The following is a 23,646-nucleotide window of genomic DNA, read 5'->3' as shown; positions in this document are numbered from 1 at the left end:
AACTCAGATGACATATAATAGAAACAGTATCACTCAGTAGTACAAAGACAATAGTAGTTTAACGTATGCAGTAGCTTAGTATATATCTTTAACTCTCAGAAATGTTTACGAAGCACTTACTCACTGGATGATGTCATCAGTGATGTCATTTGAGATGTCATTAGTGATGTCACTGACCATGTCATAAGTGATGTAATATGAGAGGTCATTAGCAGTGCATTGCGGGAGTGCAAGTTATAGTTAGTTCAGCTAAGTATAACTGCTGAATTTCACTGGTTATATATTATATTGTGAAACATGTTAAATTGTGAGATGAATAGGGAAATCTAAATAAAATGTTTTACTACTCCAAGTTTAACATGCTTTTGGGGGCTTCAGTACCTTTTTGTGATTCTCTGTTTTCGCTGAATGTTCCTTCTGTGTGTTCTGTCTGTTGCATCTTTAACTGGACCTCTGCACCTGCTCGGAAGGGGGGTCTTGGCCTCCCACCCGAGAAGTGCAGTGCTTGCACTCTGGAGCGCTGTCCCTCCTGGGGCAGATTGCCTCCACTCCACCCCGTAGGAGGCCTAGAGATCCAGGGCCAGCCTACCTCTGTGCTACAGTGAGCCCAAGATCACACCTCTTCTCAAAAGCTAGAGCTGCCCCCTCTTCCCTCACCCTAGTGCCTTCTGTTGCATGTCTCATTGCACACATTCTGCAGAAATGATGCATTCTCCGCTTCTTTTTTTAACAGGAGATCTGTCTGTGTGCCTTCCTGCAGTCCCCAGTGGTTGCAGCTCACTGCACTCTCTGCACATCTGGGAGGAGCTCCCAGAGTGCACCTGCACCATAGCATGGTACCGTAGAAGAGTCTTTCCAAAGCCAGGATGGAGCGCAGGAGTCTGCCGGGGTCTCACAGCAGGAGCCGGGTGTCGGTGAGTCTGGCTTCCTACTCTTATCAGCCATCATGGATTTTATTTCTTCCAGGTGTGCCTGGTCTCTTCCATGCAGGCCCATGCCAGGATGTGGGATCTGGGAGGAGCAGGGGCAGGCCATGAAGAAGCAGGGGTGGACCACGAAGAAGCTGGGGTGGGACATAAAGATGAGTGGGGTTGTCCAGAGCCTCCCAGGTGTCTGAGAGCTGGGTCCGGGCACGCTGGGCTGTACGGGTGTGAGCTGCATACCATGCCTACTGCTGGGTTTTGTCTTCTAGTTTAGAATGTGTATTTCTAGAGGTTTAAACCTATGGGCTTGTATAGGAAGCTGGCTCTGTATATACTATACAAAAATGAGTAATAGTGTGCAGAGTCCAGGTTGTCCCCAGAGGTACAGTAGAGGCTAATTTAGATAATCACTAATGGCGCTCTTTTTGGTAGTGTGGGTGAGCAGTCAGGCTTATCCGAAGGGTGTGTTAAGCATTTGTTATTCACTCAATCAAGACTGATGGCACACACTCTGAGGCTGAATCCAGACCAATTAGATAAGTATAAAAATGGTATACTTGTGTTTTATTTCTAGAACCAAGGAGGACTTGGTACAGGTAAGTAAAATATACTCTCAAATGCGAGGAAATGCAATTGTGATTGATGCTACAATCATTACAGGTTAGTAAATGCTTTGGAAACAGTTTAAGTTACACAGTAATTACTTTTTAGTTACTTGTGGATTACTTTGAGTTTTGGGGGTGGTATGCCTACATACCACTCCTAAGGTTCTTACAATACATGGTAAGTGAGACTTTTTACTCATTTGCAGTTTAGTTCTCTTTTTCCGTACAAACATCAGTTCAACACAGATAACGTTTTAGGCCCAAAATCTCTTAACGTGAGTTCCTATGGGAGAAGATTGTTAGTGGTGTCTCAGGTAAGTACATGACTTATGAGTGGGAGTTTTAGGGGTTAGTACCAAGGTCACCCAAGGTCCAGGTAGGCACTCAAATTACACCACCAGCGGCACTAGGGCAGCCGGGTGCAGAGCACAGGATGCCAATGTTAGCCAATGAGGCTATGGGGCACATTGGGGGCTGCTCACGAGCAGGCCACTAGGTTTTGAGAGCCAAGGTCCGACGGTTAAGGTCAGGGCAAAGGGGGTCCCAGGTTGGCACCAAGTCCACACTACCAGCGGCGCAGGGGCGGCCAGGTGCAGGGTGCTGAGGAGGGGTCTGGAGCCCTATGCAATCCTATGGAGTTTCTTTTGAACAGAGGTGCTGTTCACAGGAGATCCGATCTTTGTTGAAGACAGTCAGTCCTACCAGGGGTTTTGGAGGTTGCTGTCTGCAGGACATGTCAACATTTGGCGCAGGATTTCTGGAAACTGCAGACGGGCCGGTAGGGCGGGGGAAAAGTAATTTCTTCTCCGTAGTCTCCTCTGCTATGCAACTTCTTCGGTCCTTCTTTTTCATAGGCTGTAGGACTCTACCTTCTGGGTTCAGGGCTGCTGTAGGAAAGTGCCCCTTTATGCATGGTTACCCCCCACTTTTTGCCTGCTATTTCATGCACTGTGACCTGATGTGCTCTGGGTCCCTGACAATCACGTTTCCAGGGCCTGTGCTCTTTCCCAAGACTGTACCTTTGTACCCACAATTGGCACCTCCCAGGCCACAGGTAAGCCCCTTGTAAAAGGTACCATGGTACCAAGGGCACTGTGACCAGGGAATGCCTCTAAGGACTACAGCACCTATGGTGCCACCCGCAGAGGCCCTGTACCTTAGCGCACACACACACACTGCTATTGCAGGCTTCATATTTTGGTGCGGAGAAAAGTGATCTTGGCACACATCTGTGTGCCATGGCTGTAATCCACTGCCTAAGGCCTAGTAAGCCCCCTACTAGCAGGGTGCACCAGCCCTAAGGGGAAGTTACAGAGGCAAGAGCCCGGTACCCCTACAGTGTCTAAGTCCATTCTTAGACATTGTACGTGTAGTAAAGCCATAAAGAGTTTATGATCTGGGAGTTTATAAAAACTGGGAGGTTTGTTAGGAAACTTCTCAGCACATTAAACCCACACTGATGCCAGTGTGGGATTCAATGTAAAAAGCACTCACTGTGCATCTTAGAGATGCCCTCTTGAAAAACGACCAACCATGGTGTGATTCTTGAATGGCTGCCTGCCATTTCCCACCACTAGGCAGGTTTCTGGATCCCTGGGTAGAGGGCCTTCACACTCTGAGTCAGAATCAGAGACCATCTTAGGCAGAGGTGTCATGCCTCCTCCCCCAAGATGGGCTGGGTCCACGAAAGGGGAAGCTTCAAAGGCCTGCCACCTTCGGATGCTGTCCCTGTGTTTTGCTGCCCCGAGCAACTGGCTCCCACCAGTTCTGGCCCCCACTTTGGGTGGGAGAATCGGGGGAAAGCCAAGCTAGGAAGAGAGGTGTGTCCACCTTTGCCGACCCCAACCCTCAGTTGGGGAGGCGAGGTGGAGGGCACATCTCACTCTCCTCAATCTTAAAGATCGGGGGGGACTCAGCCAATTAGGAACAGGCTTTTGCCCCTTCCCACAGGAGGGTGGCATAATAGGGGGTGTACCCACCCCAAGAAAGGGAGCCATTGGTCACGACCGACACACCCCTTTAATGCCCATAAAGTTAGTATTTAGGGGTGACCCTGAACCTTGCCTCCTCAGATTTGAGGAAGAAGGACCGAAGAGCAGTGCTGACCCAGGAAGAAGACACCAACTGCCTCGACCCCAGACCTACAGGGCTGTCCCGTCTACGCCCGCCTACAGCAAGAGTCCGGTACATCCAGCAGCCAACAGAGTCCAGAGGACCTGCCCTGCGAACTTCCCCCAGACTCTGTCTCCAGTGAGTAACCAAAGACTCACCTCCAGAATCTGGATTCAGTCGACTCTGGGATTCTGCCCAAGTTCGATGTGGCCCAACACCCCAAGGAAGTCTACCCAGTGATCCTGACCTGGCATCTGGTAATCCCCAACTTCCTCAAGACTCCCGACACCGCCGGCAGCCTCAACCAGAAGGGTCCCCCAGATCGCACCCGGAGCTGTAAGAAAAACCCGACACCAGAAGATACCCCTGCATGACACCCCAAGGCTTTCAGTGGCCAACCAATGGTGTCCAGGCATTTCCCAAGATTCCAACTTACCCAGCCAGTGGTCGCCTTCAGGAAGTCTCCCTGCCTGAGGCTGCATCATTCCAAAACCGAAGGTCTCTGTTGGAAAGAACGGGGTCCCTGACGTATGTTTGCACCCTGCACCTGGCCGCCCTAGTGCCACTGGGAGTGCAGCTCCTGTGCTGGTCGTTGGCCCCTGCAGTGATGACCTTAACTCCAGGAACTTGGCTCCCACAACTGAGTGGCCTGCTCGTCAGCAGACCCTAACCGAAGACCCCCTTAGCCCCCTTGGCTATCAATGGACTGCTGCACTCTTTACCTGGCCGCCCTAGTGCCGCCGCTGGTGGTGCAACTTGAGTGCCCTTCTAGACCTTGGGGAACCTTTGTCGTAACCCCAAAAGCTCACCCTCATGAGTCAAGTACTTACCTTCAAAACTGATAACAATTTTCTCCCATAGAAACCCATGTTATAAGATTTTGGGCCTAAAATTGTTCAAAGTGTGGCACTGCTAATGTATGGAGAAAAGTGAATTCAATTACACAGTATAAAAAGTCGTACTTACCTTGTATGTAGAATTCTAGGGGTGTGGTATCTAGGCATCCACCCTCAGTACTCAAAGTAATTTAAAGTAACTCAAAAGTAATCTAAAAGTATTTACTGTATGATACAAACTGCATTTAAAATTGATACAAACCTGTAGGAATTGTAATTGCAAACACAACTGCATTCCCTTGAACAGACCTGCATTTGAAAGTATATTTTACTCACCTGCTTGGTTCTAGAAATAAAACCTAAGCATACCTCTTTTATAGTTACCTAATTGGTTTGGATTCAGTCTGAGTGTGTGCATCTGTCCTTGATTGAGTGAATACAATAAGTGCTTAACACACCCTCCGGATAAGCCCAGCTGCTCGCCCACACTACCACAAGGAGCTGTTAGTACTTACCTAATTTAGCATCTGTGACACCTCTGGGCACTCCCTGGACTCTGTGCGCACTATACCTTACTTTGGTACAGTATATACAGAGACAGCTTCCTACATTGGTGGCAGCAGTGGGATGTAAAGCTTCTGGGGACTCATTAGACTCTGTGCGCACTATACCTTACTTTGGTACAGTATATACAGAGCCAGATTCCTACATTGGTGGCAGCGGTGGGATGTAAAGCCTTGCATTTATTTGACTAACTAATTCAACCTCTGGTCACATGACAAGAATCCAAAAATTGTATTTAGTGCAAATCATTTATTGAATTGACTATTTTTTCAAAACTCTCAGTCTTGTTAGGGCCTTGTGTTAAGTCCCTGTAGCATTTTTTAGAAAGGTAAGTCACTGAAGTTAGGGGGGAGTATCTACAACTGTTAGTGTAGGTCTTCCATAAAGAACCCCACTTTAGAAAAATAATTAGCCATCCGGGGACTATGACTGAGGAGCTCGACCTCATCCCTTACTCGAAACTACAGGTTAGAGAGTTGAGGCCTCTCTGCAAAGCTAAGCAAATAGGAACTGGGCTCAACCCTACCAGGAGACAACTCCAGGAGTTCCTGGCAGGACATGCAAGGGACTACCCCACAGAAGAAGGTGAAGCTCTTCAAGGGTATGGGGAAAGTAGGGAGGATGGTGAAATCTTAGACCAACCCCCTCCACTTTGTGTCGTACCCTCCACACCCTCTCTGTTTTGCCCTCCCCGTCTCCCCCTTCTCTCGTCTCTCTCTCCCTCCCTCCCCCATCTCTCCTTCCCCATCTCCCCCTTCCACGTCTCTCCCTCTCTCCCACGCTCCCCCTCCCCATCTATCCCTCCCTCCCAGTCTCCCACTCTTCATCTCACTCTTTGTCTACCCCCCCCATCTCTTGTCTGTCCCTCCCTCCCCATCTATCCCTCCCTCCCCCTCTCTCCTTTGCTCCCCCTCTTCCCCTCTCTCGCCTCTCCCTCCCCATCTGTCGCTCTTCGTCTCCCCCTCCCTTGTCTCTCCCTCCGTCCCCGTCTCGCCCTCCCTCCTGTCCTCCCTGCCTGTCCCTCCCTCCCTCTGTCTCCCCCTCCCTCGTATCTCTCTTCCTTCCTCCTTCTCCCCCTCTCTTGTCGCTCCCTCTCTTCCCGATTTCTCCCTACCTCCCTCCCTGTCTCCCCTTCCTTGTCTTTCCCAGTTTCTCTCTCTCTCTCTCTCCCTCCCCCTCTCTCCCAACTTCTGACCCTCTCTTCCTCGCACCCCCTCCCCATCTATCCCTCCATCTCATGTCTCTCCCTCCCTCCCCTGTCTCTCCCTCCCTCCCCTGTCTCGCTCTCCCTACCCTCCTCCCTGCCTCTCCCTCTCTCCCCATCTCCCTAGTCTCTTCCTCTCTACCCGTCTCTCTCTCCCTCCCTCTCTGTCTCCCCCACCCTCATCTCTCCCTTCTCTCTCTTTCTGCCTTCCCAGTCTCTCCACCCTCCTGCCCTCTCTCCTCCCTCCTGCCTTCTCTCCTCCCTCCCCTTCCCTATCTCTCCCTCCCTCTTCTCCTCTTCTCTCCTTACATTCCCCCCATGGCTCCCGTCCTCCCCGTCTCCCATCCCTCCCTCCCCCCTCATTTGGTCTCTCCTTCCCTCCCCGTCTCTTCCTCCCTCCCCATCTCTCCCTCCCCTCTTCCCCGTCTCCACCTCTCTCCCCATCTTTTCCTCTGTCCCCCATCTCTCCCTCCTTCCCTCCCCATCTCACCCTCCCTGGTCTGTCCCTCAATCTCCTTTCTCTCCCTCCCTCGCCTTCTCTTCCTCCATTATCTCCTCCCCTGTCTCTCTCACTCTCCCTCCCCATCTCTACCACCCTCCCGCCCACTCTCCCCCCTCCCCATCTCTTCCTCCCTGTCTCCCCCTCCCCCATCTCTCCCTTCCTTTCCCTCCCCATCTCTCTCTACCTCTAAGTCTCCCCCTCCCTGGTCTCTCCCTCCCTCCCCATCTCCCCCTCCCTTGTCTCTACCTTCCTCTCCCGTCTTTTCCTCCCTCCCTCGTCTGTCTCTTGCCCCCATATCCCCATCCCTCCCTCTATCCCCTGTCTCCCCGGTCTGCCTCTCCTTCGTCTCTCCCTCCCAGTCTCCCCCTCCCTTGTCTCTCCCCTGTCTTTCTCTCTCTCTCCCTCCCTGTCTCTCTCTCTCGCTCTCTCCCTCCCCGTCTCTACCACCCTCCTGCCATCTCTCTCTGCTCCCCATCTCTCTCTCCCTGTCTCCCCTCCCTGTATCTCCCCCTCTCTCCCTCCCTCCCTCTCTCCATCTCTCCCTACCTCCCACTCTCCATCTCTCCCTACCTCCAAGTCTCCTCCTCCCTCGTCTCTCCCTCCCTCCCCATCTCTCCTTCCCTCATGTCCCCCTCCTTCGTCTCTCCCTCCCTCCCTATCTCCCCCTCCCTCATATTTCCCTCCCTCCCTGTCTCTCCCACCCTTCCACTATCCCCCTCCCTCCTCTCTGGCCCTCCTGTCTCTCTCTCACTCCCACCCCATCTATCCTAGCCTCCCACACTCTCTCTCTGGCTCCCCCTCTCCATCTCTCTCTTCCTCCCTGTCTCCTCCTCCCTCTCCCGCTCCCCCCTTTCCCCTCCCTTGTCTTTCCCTCCCTCCCTCCCGCTCCCCGTCTCCCCTTCCCTCATCTCTCCCTCCCTACCTCCCCATCTCTTCCTTATTCTCTGCCCCTCTCTCGTCTCTCCCTCTAGTCCCCGTCTCTCCCTCCCTCTCCCTCTAGTCCCTGTCTCTCCCTCCCTCCCCCTCATCCCTCCCCTGTCTCTCTCTCCCACTCCCTCATCTCTCCCTCCCGAACTCTCCCTCCTTCCCTGTCTCCCCTCACTCGTCTTCCCTCCCTCCCCATCTCTCCCTCCCTCCCCATCTCTCCCTCCCCTCTTACCCGCCTTTCCCTCTCTCCCTTGTCTCCCTCTCTCCCCGTCTCTATCCCTCCCTCCCTGTCTCTATCCCTCCCTCCCTGTCTCCGGTCCCCCCTCGTCCTTCCCTCCCACGCCCATCTCTACCTCCCTCCCCCCCATCTCTCCCTTCCTCCCCATCTCTCCTAGCCTTCCGCCTCCCCCTCCCTCATCTCTCCCACGCTCCCTGTCTCTTCCTCCCTCGTCTTTCCCTCCCTCCCCATCTCTCCCTCCCATCCCCGTCCCTCCCTCCCTCCCCTACTCCCCATCTCTCCCTCCCTGTCTCCCCCTCCCTCGTCTCTCCCTCCCTACCCTTCTCTACCTCCATTTCCTCCACCCCGTCTCTCCCTTTCTCTTCTATCTCTGCCTCCCTACCAGTCTCCCCTTTCCTCATCTCTGTCTCTCTGTCTCTGTCTCTCTGTCTCTGTCTCTCTGTCTCTCTGTCTCTCTGTCTCTCTGTCTCTCTGTCTCTCTGTCTCTCTGTCTCTCTGTCTCTCTGTCTCTCTGTCTCTCTGTCTCTCTGTCTCTCTGTCTCTCTGTCTCTCTGTCTCTCTGTCTCTCTGTCTCTCTGTCTCTCTGTCTCTCTGTCTCTCTGTCTCTCTGTCTCTCTGTCTCTCTGTCTCTCTGTCTCTCTGTCTCTCTGTCTCTCTGTCTCTCTGTCTCTCTCCCCCTCCCCTGTCTCCCCCTCCCTCTCCCTCCCTGTCGCTCCCATCCTTCAGCCCTCTCCCCCTTCATCCCGATTTCGCCCTACCCGTCTCCTCTTCCCTCGTCTCCCCCTCCCCATCTGTCCCTCCCCGTTCCCCCTTCCTCCTCTCTCCCTCCATCCCCGTCTCTCACTTTCTCCCCTCCTTCCTGTCTCTCTCTCCCTGACTCCCCCTCCCTCATCTATCCCTCCATCCCAGTCTCTCACTTTCTCCCCTCCTTCCTGTCTCGCTCTCCCTGACTCCCCCTCCCTCATCTATCCATCTCTCCCTTTCTCCCCATCTCCCCCTCCTTCATCTCTCCCTGTTTGTCTCGGTTCCCCTCCCAATCTCTCCTAACCTCCCGCCCACTCTCCCTCCCAGTCTCCCCTTCCCTTGTCTCTTCCTCCCTCTCCATCTCTCCATTCCTCCCTGTCTCTCTCTCCCTCCATCCCCAGCCTCTCCCTCTCTCCCCCTCTCTCCCTCCCCGTCTCTCCCCTGTCTCTCTCTCTCTCTCTCTCTCTCTCTCTCTCTCCCTCCCTCCCTCCCTCCCTCCCTCCCTCCCTCCCTCCCTCCCTCTCCCTCTCCGCCTCCCCCGCTCCCATCCCCCCTCCCTCCCTCCCTGTCTCCCCCTCCCTCTTCTCTCCCCAGTGGTGGCATTTAAAAGTGGTGACGCGTAAACTTTCTGTCGGAGTGCACCGTGGCTAGCCAGCGCAACGAGCGTGCCCGATCATAAGGGGGGTTCGGGGGGCGGAAGGGGGGGGGAGGTGCTTCCTCCCGAGAAAATGTTGCAAAAAGAGCGGGTAACAGGTGCATTTTCAAGTAAATTTGAGAAGCAAGAACGTTAATAAAGCAATTGTGAAAGTGAAGTTATTACATTAATAAAGGCATGCAGCCGACATAGAGAAAATGTAGAGGGTGCATGACTGCAGTGCCGACCAAACAGTCAGGGCACGCAGAGTGGTTGCAAGCCACTCCTCTCCGAAACCGCCCACCCCCAACCAGGCATACCCTCAAACCAGCCCTCAACCAGGCATACCCCTGCTTTCTTGCAGCACCAGAAGCAGAAAATAAAATGGTATTTAAAATACCATTTTATTTTCAGCTTCTCGCACTGCGAGAAGGCAGTGGGGTAGCGCTCCAATGCTCTAATTGAGCGGCCGCCACTGTCTCTCCCTCAATCTCCTTTCTCTCCCTCCCTCTTCTCCTCCCCCATCTATCCCTTTCTCTCCTGTCTCTCCCTCCCTACTAGTCTCCCCTTCCCTCGTCTCTCTCTGTCCTTCCCCGCCTTCCCCTCCCATGTCTCTCCCTCTTTCCCCGTCTCTTCCTCCCTCCCTGTCTGCCCCGCATCTCTCCCTGTCTCTCTCCCATCCTCCAGCCCTTTCTCCCAGTCTCCCCCTCCCCATTTCTCCCTCCCAGTCTCCCCATCCCTTGTCTCCCCTCCCTATCTCGCACTCCTGCCCCGTCTCCCCTTCCCTCCCCCTCCTATCTCTCCCTCCCTCCCAATGTCTCTTTCCTCCTCCCTGCCTTTCTCTCTCCCCTGTCTCCCCCTCCCTCGTCTCTCCCTCGCTCTCCCTCCCTATCTCCCCCTCCCTCGTCTCGCCCCGGTTTCTCTCTCTCTCTCTCTGTCCCTCTCCTGTCTTTCCCACCCTCCCGCCCTCTATCCATCGCTCCCCCTCTACATCTCTCCTTTCCTCCCTCACTGTCTCCCCATGCCTCGTCTCTACCTCCCTCCCCGTCTCCCCCTCCCTCATCTTTCCCTCCCTCACTTGTCTCTCCCTCTCACACCCATCTCTCCCTCCCTGTCTCCCATCCATTCTCTCCCTCCCTCCTCCCCATCTCTCCCTCCCTCGTCTCTCCCTCCATCCCCTGCCTCTCCCTCCCTCCCCATCTCCCCCTCCCTCGTCCCTCCCCTGTCTCTCTTGCCCTTCCCCATCTCTCCCACCCTCCTGCCCTCTCTCCCTGCTCCCCCCGCACCATCTCTCCCTCCCTGTCTCCCCCTCCCTCATCTGACCCGCCCCATCCCCATCTCTCCCTCTCTCCCGTCTCCCCCTCCCTCATCTCTCCCTCTCTCCCCCTCCCTCCTTCCCTCTTCATCTCTCCCTCCCTCGTATCGCCCATCTCTCTCTCCCTCCCCGTCTCTCCCACCCTCCTGCCCTCTCACCCTGCACCATCTCTACGTCCCTCCCTCCCTGTCTCCCACGTCTGTCTCTCCCTCTCTACCCGTCTCTCCCCCTCCCTGTCTCCCCCCTCCCTTGTCCATCTCTCTCTCTCCCTCCCTGTGTCTACCAACGTCCCGCCCTCTCACCCCCTCCCCTGTCTCTACCGCCCTCCCTGTCTCACCCTCCCCATTTCAACCTAAGGAGAACCCTTCGGATCCAAATAACTATAGACCGGTGACAACCATCCTCTTACTAGCCAAAGTTCTAGAAAAATGTGATCAACAACAACTGAATCAACACATTACCGAATTTAAACTACTGACTACCAATCAGGGTTCAGATCAGACCACAGTACGGAAATGACGCTCTGCTTGCTCTAGACCGTAATGAAACCTGTCTCTTGGTCCTTCTTGACTTCTCATCTGCATTTGACATGGTAAACCATCCCAAACTATTAGACCGTCTCGAAAATAGGATGGGCTTATCAGGAACAGTCTTGAAATGGTTCTCTTCTTCCTAGAGAACGGATCGCAAAGATTCCTAGTGAACAAGGAGCTTTCCCTTCCATCCCTAATTCAGATTGGGGTCCCACAAGGATCATCTCTATCCCCTTCACTATTCAACCTGTACATTGAGCCACTAACAGATGTACTACAGCAGGCTAACATCTCCTTCCACATGTATGCAGACGACACCAAACCATATATGAAGCTCACATCACCAGACGAGATCGTCCTAATGAACCAAGCAGTATTTAGAACTGTTGAACGGCTAGGTGAGAAGCATCTGAAAGTCCTCTTGATCTCCCCGCCTAAAAACTCAACCAGGACTAAGGAATGGACCAAGATGATCACTGCGCTTAACGGATCCCCAATTCTAGTAGACTCTACCAAATCTCTTGGAATCACTCTGGATAAAGAACTAAACCTGCAAACCCACAAACGCTGTGGCCAAATCTGCTCGTTTCCATTTGAGCTACCTCAAAAAATTGAAGCCGTTCATCGAATCAAATGATCTCAATATGGCAGTCCAGGCACTGGTCATATCAAGAATGGAGTATGGATGCACAACCCTCTCAGGGCTCCCTAAGATCTCTACAGCCCCCCCAAAAGCATGTCTCAATACAGCAGCCAGACTTATAACGGGATCAAAAAAATTTGACCACATATCTCCACAACTAAAAGCGCTCAATTGGCTACCATACGAGGCAAGAATACAATTCAAGAGTGCCTGTATCACTCAAAAGGCAATACACCACAAAACTCCATGTTACCTGGCCCAGAAAATCACGCTATCGGGAGGCAGTAGACCCTCCAGAGGATCTAAAGATTTTTTGCTAAAACCAGCATTCTTCCGTAAGAAGAGATCATACAACAGAGCTTTCACGGGAGCTGCACCAAGGATCTGGAATCGCTACCACCGAATATTAGGAGAATCACATATTGTCCACGATTCAAAAAGAGACAAGGGCCCTTCTGATGGGTACATTTCTCCATAAGTAAGTCTAGGCTACAATAAGACTATACCGAACAATATACTTTGAACAATATATATCGGTTTTTATAGTAGTAATATTATAACCATCGTAGACAGTTAGGATATCAGGAATTAACCTATTTTTGTTCAGAAGAATGTGTATAACATGTTTTACTTTTACCGAATGATTTCCTTATTCTGCAATACGTGACAGATTATACATTGGTTAACATCTGACATATTATTGAAAACGTTTTTCAAGCTTATATGTAAAAAAATGAATATCCTCTGATTGTAAAGGGGTGTTGAGGTAAAGCGCTCTGACACTCAATTTCTTGGTTCTTGTTTGCGCTATAGAAAACACTGAATGAATAAATAAAAAAATCCCCCTCCCTGTTTGCCCCTTTCCCCTCCCTCGTCTTTCCCTCCTTCCCACTCCCATCTCTCCCTCCCTGTCTCCCCCCTCTCTCATTGTGAGAAGTTGGCCTGGTATATGCTGTCCACTAGTTCTAGTGGGCACCTTGCACCAGTCCAAACAACCCTCATTGATGATAGGTTTAAAGACAACCTTTATTGAAAGCTATCCTAGTGGTAGCTATGGAGAGCAGCCTTCAGGCTAAGTCTTGAAGGAGTGTAAAGCAGCTTGGTTTACCAGATTATAACCTCTCGAATGACTACATTTTTATTTATTTATATCGTGTTTTATAGAGCGCGAACTTGACCCGTGAGGGTATCGGAGCGCTTTACATGATATACAGAGGTGAACAAACAAAGTCTAAAGTGCAGAAATATACAAAACTATACAAAAGGTTGGCGAGGGGCAGGGGTGTTGAGAACATAGGGGAAGAAGCATTTGCAATGCAATAGGTCTCGCATTTATAAGAGTTTGAGCTATTGGCATTGTAAAATTACAATGCCTTTTATTTATGTTTTGGTTTTAAAACAAATAAAGGGCATTGTCATTTACAATGTCAGTAGCATAAACTCGCATAAAAGCAGTGTGCGGCGTGCAGCAGTGTGCGGCGTGCAGCAGTGTCGTGCAGCATGGAGCAGTGAGTAATGCAGCAGTGTGCGGCGTGCAGCAGTGTGCGGCGTGCAGCAGTGTGCGGCGTACAGCAGTGTTGGAAGGGGCGATCTCAGGGGGGTTACAGAACACGTTCCTGACCACCCCGTGACCCACCTCTCCCCGAACCAGGCCGAGCACTGGCGGGGAGGCCCTTTCGGGAAAGGGTCTCGTACTTAGGATCGCACGCGCTGAGCTTGCACTACTTTACAAAGGGACACCACACAGTAGGTTTCAGTAGAACAGAGCTCTTTATCTATAGATTCTTTGGATCTTTATGATCCGCGAGGTAGCCCTTGGTCAATACAACCAGCGTTGGTAACTTCTTGACAGGAGGTTGGGGTAGCGGGACAGTTTCTAGGTTCAGGGTCAATGCCGAGTATCCTTCGCACAGCTCTCAATCCTCGAGCCGGGGGACACGGTACGGTCTCGGGTCCAGCCGGACCAGTGTACTCTCGAGCCGCAACCACGTCCGCAGGGCTCCGGCAGGAATGCACTGTCGGTCGGGTGATCTTCAGGGAGCCGTGATTCACTCAGCAGGCTCAGCCGGTCTTAGGATTGGGGGGAGCCGCGAGTCTCTCAGTAGGGCTCCGGTGTTCTCAGTGTTCTAGGGAGCCGCGACGACGTCAGCAGGGCTCAGATGGTTCGGGCAGAAGAGGGTCTCTGCCAAGCGGGAGCCGCGACGAAGTCAGCAGGGCTCGTCAGGTTTCCAAGGGTCGGGTAGCGTCCTTCTTTTCAGATTCGTTGAGCCGCGACCAGGTCCGCAGGGCTCTGTTAGGTCCAGGTCGTCTCTCCTCCAGTCCCCTCAGCACCCCCAGTTATACGCCTTCTTCTCTTTGAAGTCCGGCGTCCTCGCAGAGAGGGGTCTTGGCGCCTGGGGGCAGTGTGTTGGGATTTCCTGCTTCTCGGCTCTTTGATCTTTTCAAGTTGGACCGGGAGGGACTCCAGACACCCAGCATGCGGGGAGCCAGCTCCCTGGGGGCCTGGAGGGCGATCGAAACCCTCTTCTGAGAGGAGGTCAGAGGTGTGACAGAGACTACTCCTCCCTGTCTTGCTTGGGGGGTTCTCTCTCCCTCGGCCGGGCATTGCGTGTTTAGGGTCTAGGTTTCGCTGGAGCCCCGGGCCGGCCATCGGGGACATCGGGACATGGTGTCCGGAGGTCTTCGGTTGCTACGGGGTGGGGAGGCAGGGCGGCGATAACCAGGGATCAGGGTTGGTGTATGGGTTGGGCTGGGGTGCTAATGGTCAGGGAGGCCCAAGCCACGAGGCCGGGTCCCACAAGCAGTGTGCGGCGTGCAGCAGTGTGCGGCGTGCAGCAGTGTGCGGCGTGCAGCAGTGTGCGGCGTGCAGCAGTGTGCGGCGTGCAACAGTGTTTCGTGTAGCAGTGTTTCGTGTAGCAGTGTGTGGCGTGCAGCAGTGTTTCGTGTAGCAGTGTGTGGCGTGCAGCAGTGTTTCGTGTAGCAGTGTGAGGCATGCAGCACTGTGCGGTGTGCAGCACTGTGCGGTGTGCAGCACTGTGCGGCGTGCCGCAGTGTGCGGCGTGCCGCAGTGTGTGGCGTGCCGCAGTGTGTGGCGTGCCGCAGTGTGTGGCGTGCCGCAGTGTGTGGCGTGCCGCAGTGTGTGGCGTGCCGCAGTGTGTGGCGTGCCGCAGTGTGTGGCGTGCCGCAGTGTGTGGCGTGCCGCAGTGTTTCGTGTAGCACTGTGAGGCATGCAGCAGTGTTTCGTGTAGCACTGTGAGGCATGCAGCAGTGTTTCGTGTAGCACTGTGAGGCATGCAGCAGTGTTTCGTGTAGCACTATGAGGCGTGCAGCAGTGTCGTGCAGCAGTGTGCGGCGTGCAGCAGTGTGCAGCAGTGTGCGGCATGCAGCAGTGTGTGGTGTGCAGCGGTGTTGGAAGGGGCGATCTCAGGGGGGTTACTGAACACGTTCCTGACCACCCCGTGACCCACCTCTCCCAGAACCAGGCCGAGCACCGGCGGGGAGGCCCTTTCAGGAAGGGGTCTCGTACTTTAGGATCGCACTCGCTGAGCCTGCACTATTTGACAAAGGGACACCACACAGTAGGTTTCAGTAGACGGAGTGCTTTATCTAAGTTTCTTTGGATCTTTATGATCCGCAAGGTAGTCTTTGGTCAATACAACAAGCTTGGTAATTTCTTGACAAGGGGGGTTGGGGTAGCGGGACAGTTCTAGGTTCAGAGTCAATGCCGAGTATGCTTCGCACAGCTCTCCATCCTCGAGCCGGGGGACACGGTACAGTCTTGGGTCCAGCCAGACCAGTGTATTCTCGAGCCGCGACCACGTCCGCAGGGCTCCGGCAGGAAGGAACTGTCGATCGGGAGATCTTCGGGGAGCTGCGATTCACTCGGCAGGCTCAGCCGGTCTTAGAGTTGGGGGGAGCTGCGAGTCTCTCAGCAGGGCTCCGATGGTCTTAGGGTCGGGGGGAGCCGCGAGTCTCTCAGCAGGCCCCGGTGTTCTTAGGGTTCTCGGGAGCCGCGATGACGTCGGCAGGGCTCGGATGGTTTCCAAGGATCAGGTAGCGTCCTTCTTTCCAGTTTCGTCGAGCCGCGACCAGGTCCACAGGGCTCTCTTAGTTCCAGGTTTTTTCTCCCCCAGTCCCCTCAGCACCCCCTGTTATACGCCTTCTTCTCTTTGAAGTCCGGCGTCCTCACAGAGAGGGTCTTGGCGTCTGGGGGCGGTGTGTCGGGATTTCCTGCCGCTTGGCTCTTTGATCCTTTCAAGTTGGGCCGGGAGGGACTCCAGACACCCAGCATGCGGGGAGCCAGCTCCCTGGGGGCCCGAAGGGCGATCGAAACCCTCTATTGAGAGGAGGTCAGAGGTGTGACAGAGACTACTCCTCCCTGTCTTGCTTGGGGGGGGTTCCCTCTCCCTCGGCCGGGCATGGCGTGTTTAGGGTCTAGGTTTCGCTGGGGCCCCGGGCCGGCCATTGGGACATCGGGACATGGTGGCCAGGGGTCTTCGGTGGCTACGGGGTGGGGAGGCCGGGTGGCTATGACCAGGGGTGGTGCATGGGTTGGGCTGGGGTGCTAACGGTTAGGGAGGCCCACGCCACTAGGCCAGGTCCCACAAGTGGCATGCAGCAGTGTGTGGCGTGCAGCAGTGTGCGGCGTGCAGCAGTGTTGTGTGGCGTGCAGCGGCATGCAGCAGTGTGTGGCGTGCAGCGGCATGCAGCAGTGTGTGGCGTGCAGCGGCATGCAGCAGTGTGTGGCGTGCAGCGGCGTGCAGCAGTGTGTGGCGTGCAGCGGCGTGCAGCAGTGTGTGGCGTGCAGCGGCATGCTGCAGTGTGTGGCGTGCAGCGGCGTGCTGCAGTGTGTGGCGTGCTGCAGTGTGTGGCGTGCAGCAGTGTGTGGCGTGCAGCAGTGTGTGGTATGCAGCGGCACGCAGCAGTGTGGCGTGCAGCAGTGTGGCGTGCAGCAGTGTGTAATGCGGCAGTGTGTGGCGTGCAGCGGCGTGTGGCGTGCGGCAGTGTGCAGTGTGTGGCGTGCGGCAGTGTGCAGTGTGTGGCGTGCGGCAGTGTGCAGTGTGTGGCGTGCGGCAGTGTGTGGCTTGTGGCGTGCGGCAGTGTGTGGCGTGTGGCGTGCGGCAGTGTGCAGTGTGTGGCGTGCGGCAGTGTGCAGTGTGTGGCGTGCGGCAGTGTGTGGCGTGCGGCAGTGTGTGGCGTGCGGCAGTGCAGTGTGTGGCGTGCGGCAGTGTGCAGTGTGTGGCGTGCGGCAGTGTGCAGTGTGTGGCGTGCGGCAGTGTGTGGCGTGCGGCAGTGTGTGGCGTGCAGCAGTGTGTGGAGTGGTTTTTAAACAAGAAAAGCGGACATCAAAGAAGGGTGGGAGGGAACGAGCATATGGGGTGTGAGTTATAAGGAAAGTTAATTGTTGTGAGAGGGGATGCAGGAAGTGAGGCCGAGCGAACGCTGGCGAAAGCAGTCTGCTGCTTTCAAGTCCGATGCCAGCTTCGCGCTTGAATGCCTCACATGCACTGGCCATAAACCGCATTCCTAAGGTCTTGTGCCCCTTACTAAATCTCTCTGAATGTGTGAGGCGGCACACGCGCAGAAAGTAGCTGGTGGCAAATGGAATGCGCGTGGTTGTGCACGTAACCGCCACCCGATCCGCCTGGGAAGCCTTTGGGAGCATTTTCTGAAGCCCCTACATAAGTCTCGCTGAGCGATCGCTTACGCGATAGCCAGGCGAAACCTAAAAAGGGGATACAAATGTAGGATTGCAATCATAGTTAAAGTCAGTAGAAACAAAGGCCCTACATATTCTCTGCGGGGAGATTAGGTGATCTGGGGAAGAAGCGCTAGTCTTAGATTCATCAGGCACAATGTGGTGGGTGAGGGCAGGCATTAGACGAGGAATTTACCCATGAGGAAGGATTTGGCCTCCTTCTTGAAACGTGCTAGAGAAGGGATTCTTCTGATGGCGGTTGGGAAAGAATTCCAAATTCTTGGTGCTGCCCCGGTGAACGCCCTATTGTGCATTCTTTTTTTCTGAAAAAAGGCGGGTTGGAGTAGGAGGTTTCTAGCGGACCGGAAGTTCCTGCTTCCTCCAGATACCACTAGTTTCTGGGCCAGATAAGCAGGGGAGTTTGAGTATAGAGCCTTGTGTGTAATGCATGCCAGTTTCAACTGAATTCTGGTCTCTAGAGGGAGCCAGTTCAGTGCTTCCATATGTGGAGAGATGTGGTCGAATTTCCTGGTGCCGGTGAGTAGTCTGGCGGCCGCGTTGAGGCAAGCTTTCTAAGGTGCCTGGGAGATTTTGGGTAGACCAGTGAGGGTGGAACATCCATATTCCAGTCTAGAGATGACTAGTGCTTGAACTGTCATTTTTAAGTCAGGAGCATCAATGAAAGGTTTCAGCTTCCATAAGTAGCTGAGGTGGAATCTAGCTGCTTTAGCCATCGGGTTAATATGGTCTTGCATGTTCAGGTTACAGTCAAGGATTATGCCCAGGGATTTGGCAGAGTCCACAATGGTCGGCGGGCAGTTTAGGGCTGTGATGGCCTTGATCCACATCTGAATCTCTGGGTTGGCTTTTGGAGGGGAGATTAGGAGAAATTCCGTTTTCTTTGCATTGAGTTTGAGTTGGTTAGCGGCTAGCCATTGGACAGTGTAGGAGAGTAGGGTCTGCTATCCTATGGTCACCCCAAATTTTTGCTTTTTGCTTCACTGGTTTTTGACATATTGAGGCTGTGGGCCTGCTAATCAGACCCCCAGCCTGCTGTTCTCTCTACTAAATTAGCACTATGCACTATAGGTGCATAACCAATTGGAATTGGATCACCCTGTGAGCCCCTGTACCAGTGTACACTAGGTACCCAGGGCATTGGTGTACCTAAGGCCTACCAGGAGCTGAAGCATGTATTATGCCACCCCTGGCCTGGCCTAACAAATTTGACACAACTGGCTGATCACTCAGCTGGGGTAAGTTGGTGTAACCACCTCTTACTTAGGTGTAGTATACCTATACCTAACCTTAAATGGGACACCTGGTAACCTATAAGTCACTCCTATGGCATGCCTTAACAATCCTGAAGGCAGAGTGCTTGGTTCCATGTGAGATGGTGCTCTGGCATGAGCTGAGCCTGTCTGCAGTGGTCGGAACCACTTCCTTCTACTGTTTCCAGATATCGTCATACCATATACTCTTAAGTGCATTATGAACCTCGCGGTTAAATGCTATCTTTGGTTTGGCTTTATCAAAACATGTCGAGTAAGGTGTCATACGAATTGGAATACTAACCCCTCGCCAATTCTGGCGACGGGGTTAGCATTCCACCCTTCTAGAGGGACACGACATGTACAGTACCTGAAACCCGGGTAAAATCAGACATAGCCTCAGCTCCACAAAATGGATGCTGCCACCACAGACACAAGTCTGCCCTCCTGCTGCTGGGAGTCCTTCCAGCTTGGGAGACGTGGACAAAGGGATTCCTGCCAGGGGAGGTGCGAGCACCACCACTGACAGGATTTTGTGTATTGGTCAGGTAGGGCTTGAAAGGAATCAGACATGCCTGAGGCTCACAAGGAGTCTCTGTGCATATGCCAGTTCAAACCGGTCCTGGGGCACACCAGCCCCGGACATGGGGCGAGCTGGAAAAAAGGATTGGGGGTGTAACCACCCCCCTTCCTGGTCCCACCCTTAGGGAGGGACCTAGCAGGTAGTCCGGCCCCTAGAATCCGCTTAAAGGTAGGAGCTGTGTCCTAAGACTTCAGACATCCTGGAATCAACTTACTACAAAGAAGAAGACGGGAACTTCGACGCTCTGCTGCACAGAGGACTGAAGGAAATCTCCCCTATGGTCAGGGAGTGACCATCTTGCTAACGCAAGCACCAACCAGCTATTCGACGTCTGCTTTGCCGCCGCCTCCTGCCGGAGCCCGAGCCCAGAGCCCGACAAGACCTGGACCTCCAGACCTCTCACAGCCCGATCCACAGTCCCTGCAAAGAAGGAACCCGTGGAGGCACCGAGACACGTGGAGCCAGCCATCTTGGAAGAACGACGACAAGCTGCAAGCGCAACGACAGAGGCTCCCTCCAAGTTGTGCTTTGGGTCCTGAGAAGCCCAACTACCGAGCAGCATCTGCACCAAAGGTGAGCCCTCCAGCATCTCCACGATCTGCGTGGGGCCCCTCTGCATTTTGCCACTCGACACGCCTAACCGGTTGCTGGCCCGTTGGCTAGTGGCCATCTTGGCGACGAACTTCAAGAACTACACCGCTGGTCTGGTTGCTCCAGACTGGCCCTTGCTCCTCTCCAAAGGAGCAGTCCCTCTGACCTTGCTGGTCAGAACCATCCGCTTATTTCGTTTTCCACAATTGCGTTTGCCAAGGCTTGTTTGCTTTGATCAAGTCGCCGACACCGCAGACAGCTAGAGCCTGCGTGGGACAGCTCGTGAACCGACTCCTGGACGTCGTCGACCTTCAGGGACCACGTGGCTGCAGAGACAAGCTGCACCTTTCCTCCTGTTTGCACCCGACATCGCCTGGTACCCACCTGGTGCCACGCTGGTCACTGGCTATTGACTGAACACTGTCCCCTCTGCTTACAGGTCTTCTACAACTCCGATCCACTCTTGGATCCACCGCATCTCTTCCGGACCGACCGCCTGCAGCATCTTTGTCTTCAGGCTCCATTGACCAGATAGAAGAAACCCGACGCACTTCGAGACCTATGCACCCGCTTCCTGTGGGTGAGGTAAAGCTGGCACTCCAGTGCCCAAGTGTAGAGAAACCTCTCTAGTGTCTGTGTTTTGAAACTTAAGATCGTAGTCCATCCAGAAGACCCTTTCTGCAGTAACTTTTGAACAATTACGCACCCATTGAAAACCTATGGGAGCACGCGTGTAACTTTCCTCACTGCACACGCGACCCGTGGACCTCCTGGTCACTAACTGAAGATAGCTCCTTGTAGGCCCAGCGATTCTAGAGGCCCTAGGCCTTTTTCCTTTCCTGTTCGTGGTACTTATACCACTATTTTAGTATATGGTTTGATCGGCCACCAGGGCCTATCCATATAAAGTGCAACTTCTGTATATTGTAATACTTTCTTGTTTAACGATTTGTGCTCCTGTGCTCATAAAGATTCTAGGGGATACTTTGAGTAATAAATACATATATATTTTGAATATATATGTGTGGTGTCCTTTCATTGGTATAAAGGGGGGTTCCATTTGGTAAAACAGCCTGCTTAACACGCTTTAACGAGTTTAGCCTCAAAGACTGCTTAGCCTACGCTACCACTAGGGCAGCTAGTCCGAAAAGGTTGACTTACAACCACACCATAAGGGTTGCTTGGCATGGTACAAGATGGTCACTTTAACTAGTGAACAGCATATACCAGGCCAACTTCTCACAGACAGTCAGTTTCAGGGTCTCGTTCAGGGAGAGGATCTCCTCGAGCGAAGAGATATTGATGTATATTTTGGTATCGCCCGCGTACATATGGTAAGAGATGTTGGCGGTACGAAGAACTTTGGTGAGTGGCTCTAAGTAAAGATTAAAGAGGGTGGGGGACAGGGTTGAGCCTTGGGGGACTCCAACCGGGACCGGGGTGGGAGCTGATAGGTTACCGTTAATGAGGAATCTCTGAGATTGGTTATGGAGGAAGGACCTGAACCATTATAGGACCACACCATCCAGACCCATCCTGAGATTGAGGCGTTCGAGTAGTTTATCATGGTTGACCGTATCGAAGGCGGAGGATAGATCTAGGAGGATTAGAAGGCAGGTTTTGCCTTGGTCTAGGGCTCGGAGGGCATCGTCCACGATGTGGAGCATGGTAGTTTTAGTGCTGTGCCCTGGTCTGAATCCAGATTGAAAGTCATCGAGTAGGTGGAAGTTGTTGATGTGCTGACTTAGTTGTTGTTGTACACACTTCTCCAGTACTTTAGCTAATAGCGGGATATTGGAGATAGGTCCGAAATTGTCGGGGGAGGCTGGGTCCAGTGATGGTTTTTTAAAAATAGGGAGGACTTGGCCGGCTTTCAAGGGGTCCGGAATCAAACCCTGCTGGAGAGAGGCGTTGATTATTGCAGCAAGGAACAATGGATTGTGAGGCAGCAGTGAGGCAGTTGGAAGGTAGCGGGTCACTAAAGTGGTTATTTGGGTTTAGGGTAGAGAGAATTTTGGAGATAGTCTTCGTCATAATATTCAAAGTCAGTCCAGCGGGCTTGGTTTTTAGGTGAGGCCAGAGGGGGTGGTGCGGAAAAAGGGGGTAGGTCTGGAAGGGGTTGAGTGGGTGGCGGTACTGAGTTCAATTCCTAATGCCGTGATTTTGTCAGCGAAGAAAGAGGAGAATTCCTCTGACGATATTAGAGATTTGGGGGATTCTTTTGGTGTTTAGCCAGTTTATTAGATTGGTGTTTGACCAGCTCAAAGTGCTTACGTGGTCAATTCTTGGCGTTCCCCAATTCCGATCTGAAATATTCTTTTTTTTAATTGAGGATGTGCTTGTTGTAGGAGTTTGGCGGAGAAGTTTTAGATGCGTAGCAGAGGGGTGTTGTCTCCAGTTTTTTTCAGATTGCCGTAGGGATCTCCTCTCCATCTAGAGGGAACCAGTGAACCAGAGGTTCCTGTCTTTGATTTGTGTTCTTTTTAGTTTTAGAGGGGCAAGGTCATCCAGAATGATTGATATAGATGACTAGTAATGCTCATTTAGGTCGCTGACCGTGGTTATGTGCGAGCCTCTAGTTCCATAAGGTTGAGGTTCTTAATGTCTCTAGGTCCATCGTTTGGGAATCACTGGTTGCGGTGTCTTAGTCTTGCGGGTCCCGGGTAAAATGAAGGAGATGGAGTAGTGGTCAGACCAGTCGCATGGGTCTATGAAGATAAGCTTGTCTGAGGATCCCTTAGAAATTATCCAGTCAAGGTTGGCCCCTTTTGAGTGGGATGGCAGAGAGCAGGCTTGAGACAGGGCTTGGTCGGTTAGGAGGTCTTTGATGACGTTGACGTAGGGATCTTTAGTGTCATTCCAGTGCAGGTTGAAATCACCCAGGAAAATCTCTTTGGCATTGGAGGAAATCTTAGTTGGGATGATTTTCAAGAGGTGATCGGTGAAAGAGTCGTTGGAGCCTGGAGGGTGGTAAAAAATGTGCAAATTGCAAAGATGTAATGAGTTGCTGCAAATGGAGAGTGCGAGGTATTCGCAGGAGTCAGTGGTGTCCGCCAAGAGTTCCGTGACAGGGAGGGAGGATCGGTAGATGCAGTCAATGCCTCCTCCTTTCCTTTTGGAATGTCTGTCCAGTCTGGCGATGTAATTAGAAGGGACCAATAAGTCCAGGCAAGGGGAGGAGTATTCATTGAGCCAAGATTCTATTAGTATAGCTAAGTCTAAGTTTTTGTTCAGGATGAGGTCAACAATATCAGTGGCATGCTTGACTGCTGAACAGCAATTGATTAAGAGACCAGATAAAGGGGGGTCTGTGGGGGTGTCAGGGGTCTGGACGGTCAGGACTACAGGCGCAAGGTTGCTTTTCATCACACTTCTGTTATGGAGGGTAGGTGGCCTGTTGGGGTTGATGGTGACCGTGATGATGGGGTGTCCAGGACTCGTATCCAGTGGACAAGGGGTGGCTTGGGCTGAGTTGTGGTCTTGGGGGATGGCTAGGATTTAGTTTTCCGTAAGGTCTAGAGGATTAGAGGTGGCGGTGGTAGAGTTGTAGGAGAGTGCGAGAGCTCGGGATTCCTCCTCTGAGAGATGGCAAGGTTGTTTGCGCAGGCGAAGATGTCTCGGAGGTAGTGGGAGTGGATGCTTGGGAGGCTCGGTGATCGGTGAGGGGAGGTATGAGGTGACTTGAGGTTAGCAAGGGAGAGCTCGGCCAGGTGAAGGAGGTTC

At 53.2% G+C, this 23,646-nt stretch overlaps 1 protein-coding gene across 4 annotated transcripts in view; it reads left to right on the top strand.

Annotated features, from left to right (window-relative positions):
• PIP5KL1 (phosphatidylinositol-4-phosphate 5-kinase like 1) overlaps window positions 1–23,646 on the top strand; it is a 621,182-nt gene that overhangs the window by 202,900 nt on the left and 394,636 nt on the right. For 3 of the 4 annotated variants that reach the window (XM_085614153.1, XM_085614155.1, XM_085614156.1), the window contains exon 2: window positions 734–914. The exons of the other annotated variant lie outside the window; for it this stretch is intronic. In XM_085614153.1, the coding sequence (XP_085470279.1) occupies window positions 867–914 (48 nt within the window). In that variant the 5' untranslated portion in view covers window positions 734–866. The remainder of the gene's footprint in view (window positions 1–733; window positions 915–23,646) is intronic. 4 annotated transcript variants of the gene reach the window in all.

The sequence above is a fragment of the Triturus cristatus genome, chromosome 1_2 (genome assembly GCF_964204655.1).
Source record: "Triturus cristatus chromosome 1_2, aTriCri1.1, whole genome shotgun sequence".
Lineage (NCBI taxonomy): Eukaryota > Metazoa > Chordata > Amphibia > Caudata > Salamandridae > Triturus > Triturus cristatus.
The sequence above is the reverse complement of the archived record's forward strand: the minus strand, read 5'-3'. Positions and strand labels throughout refer to the sequence as shown.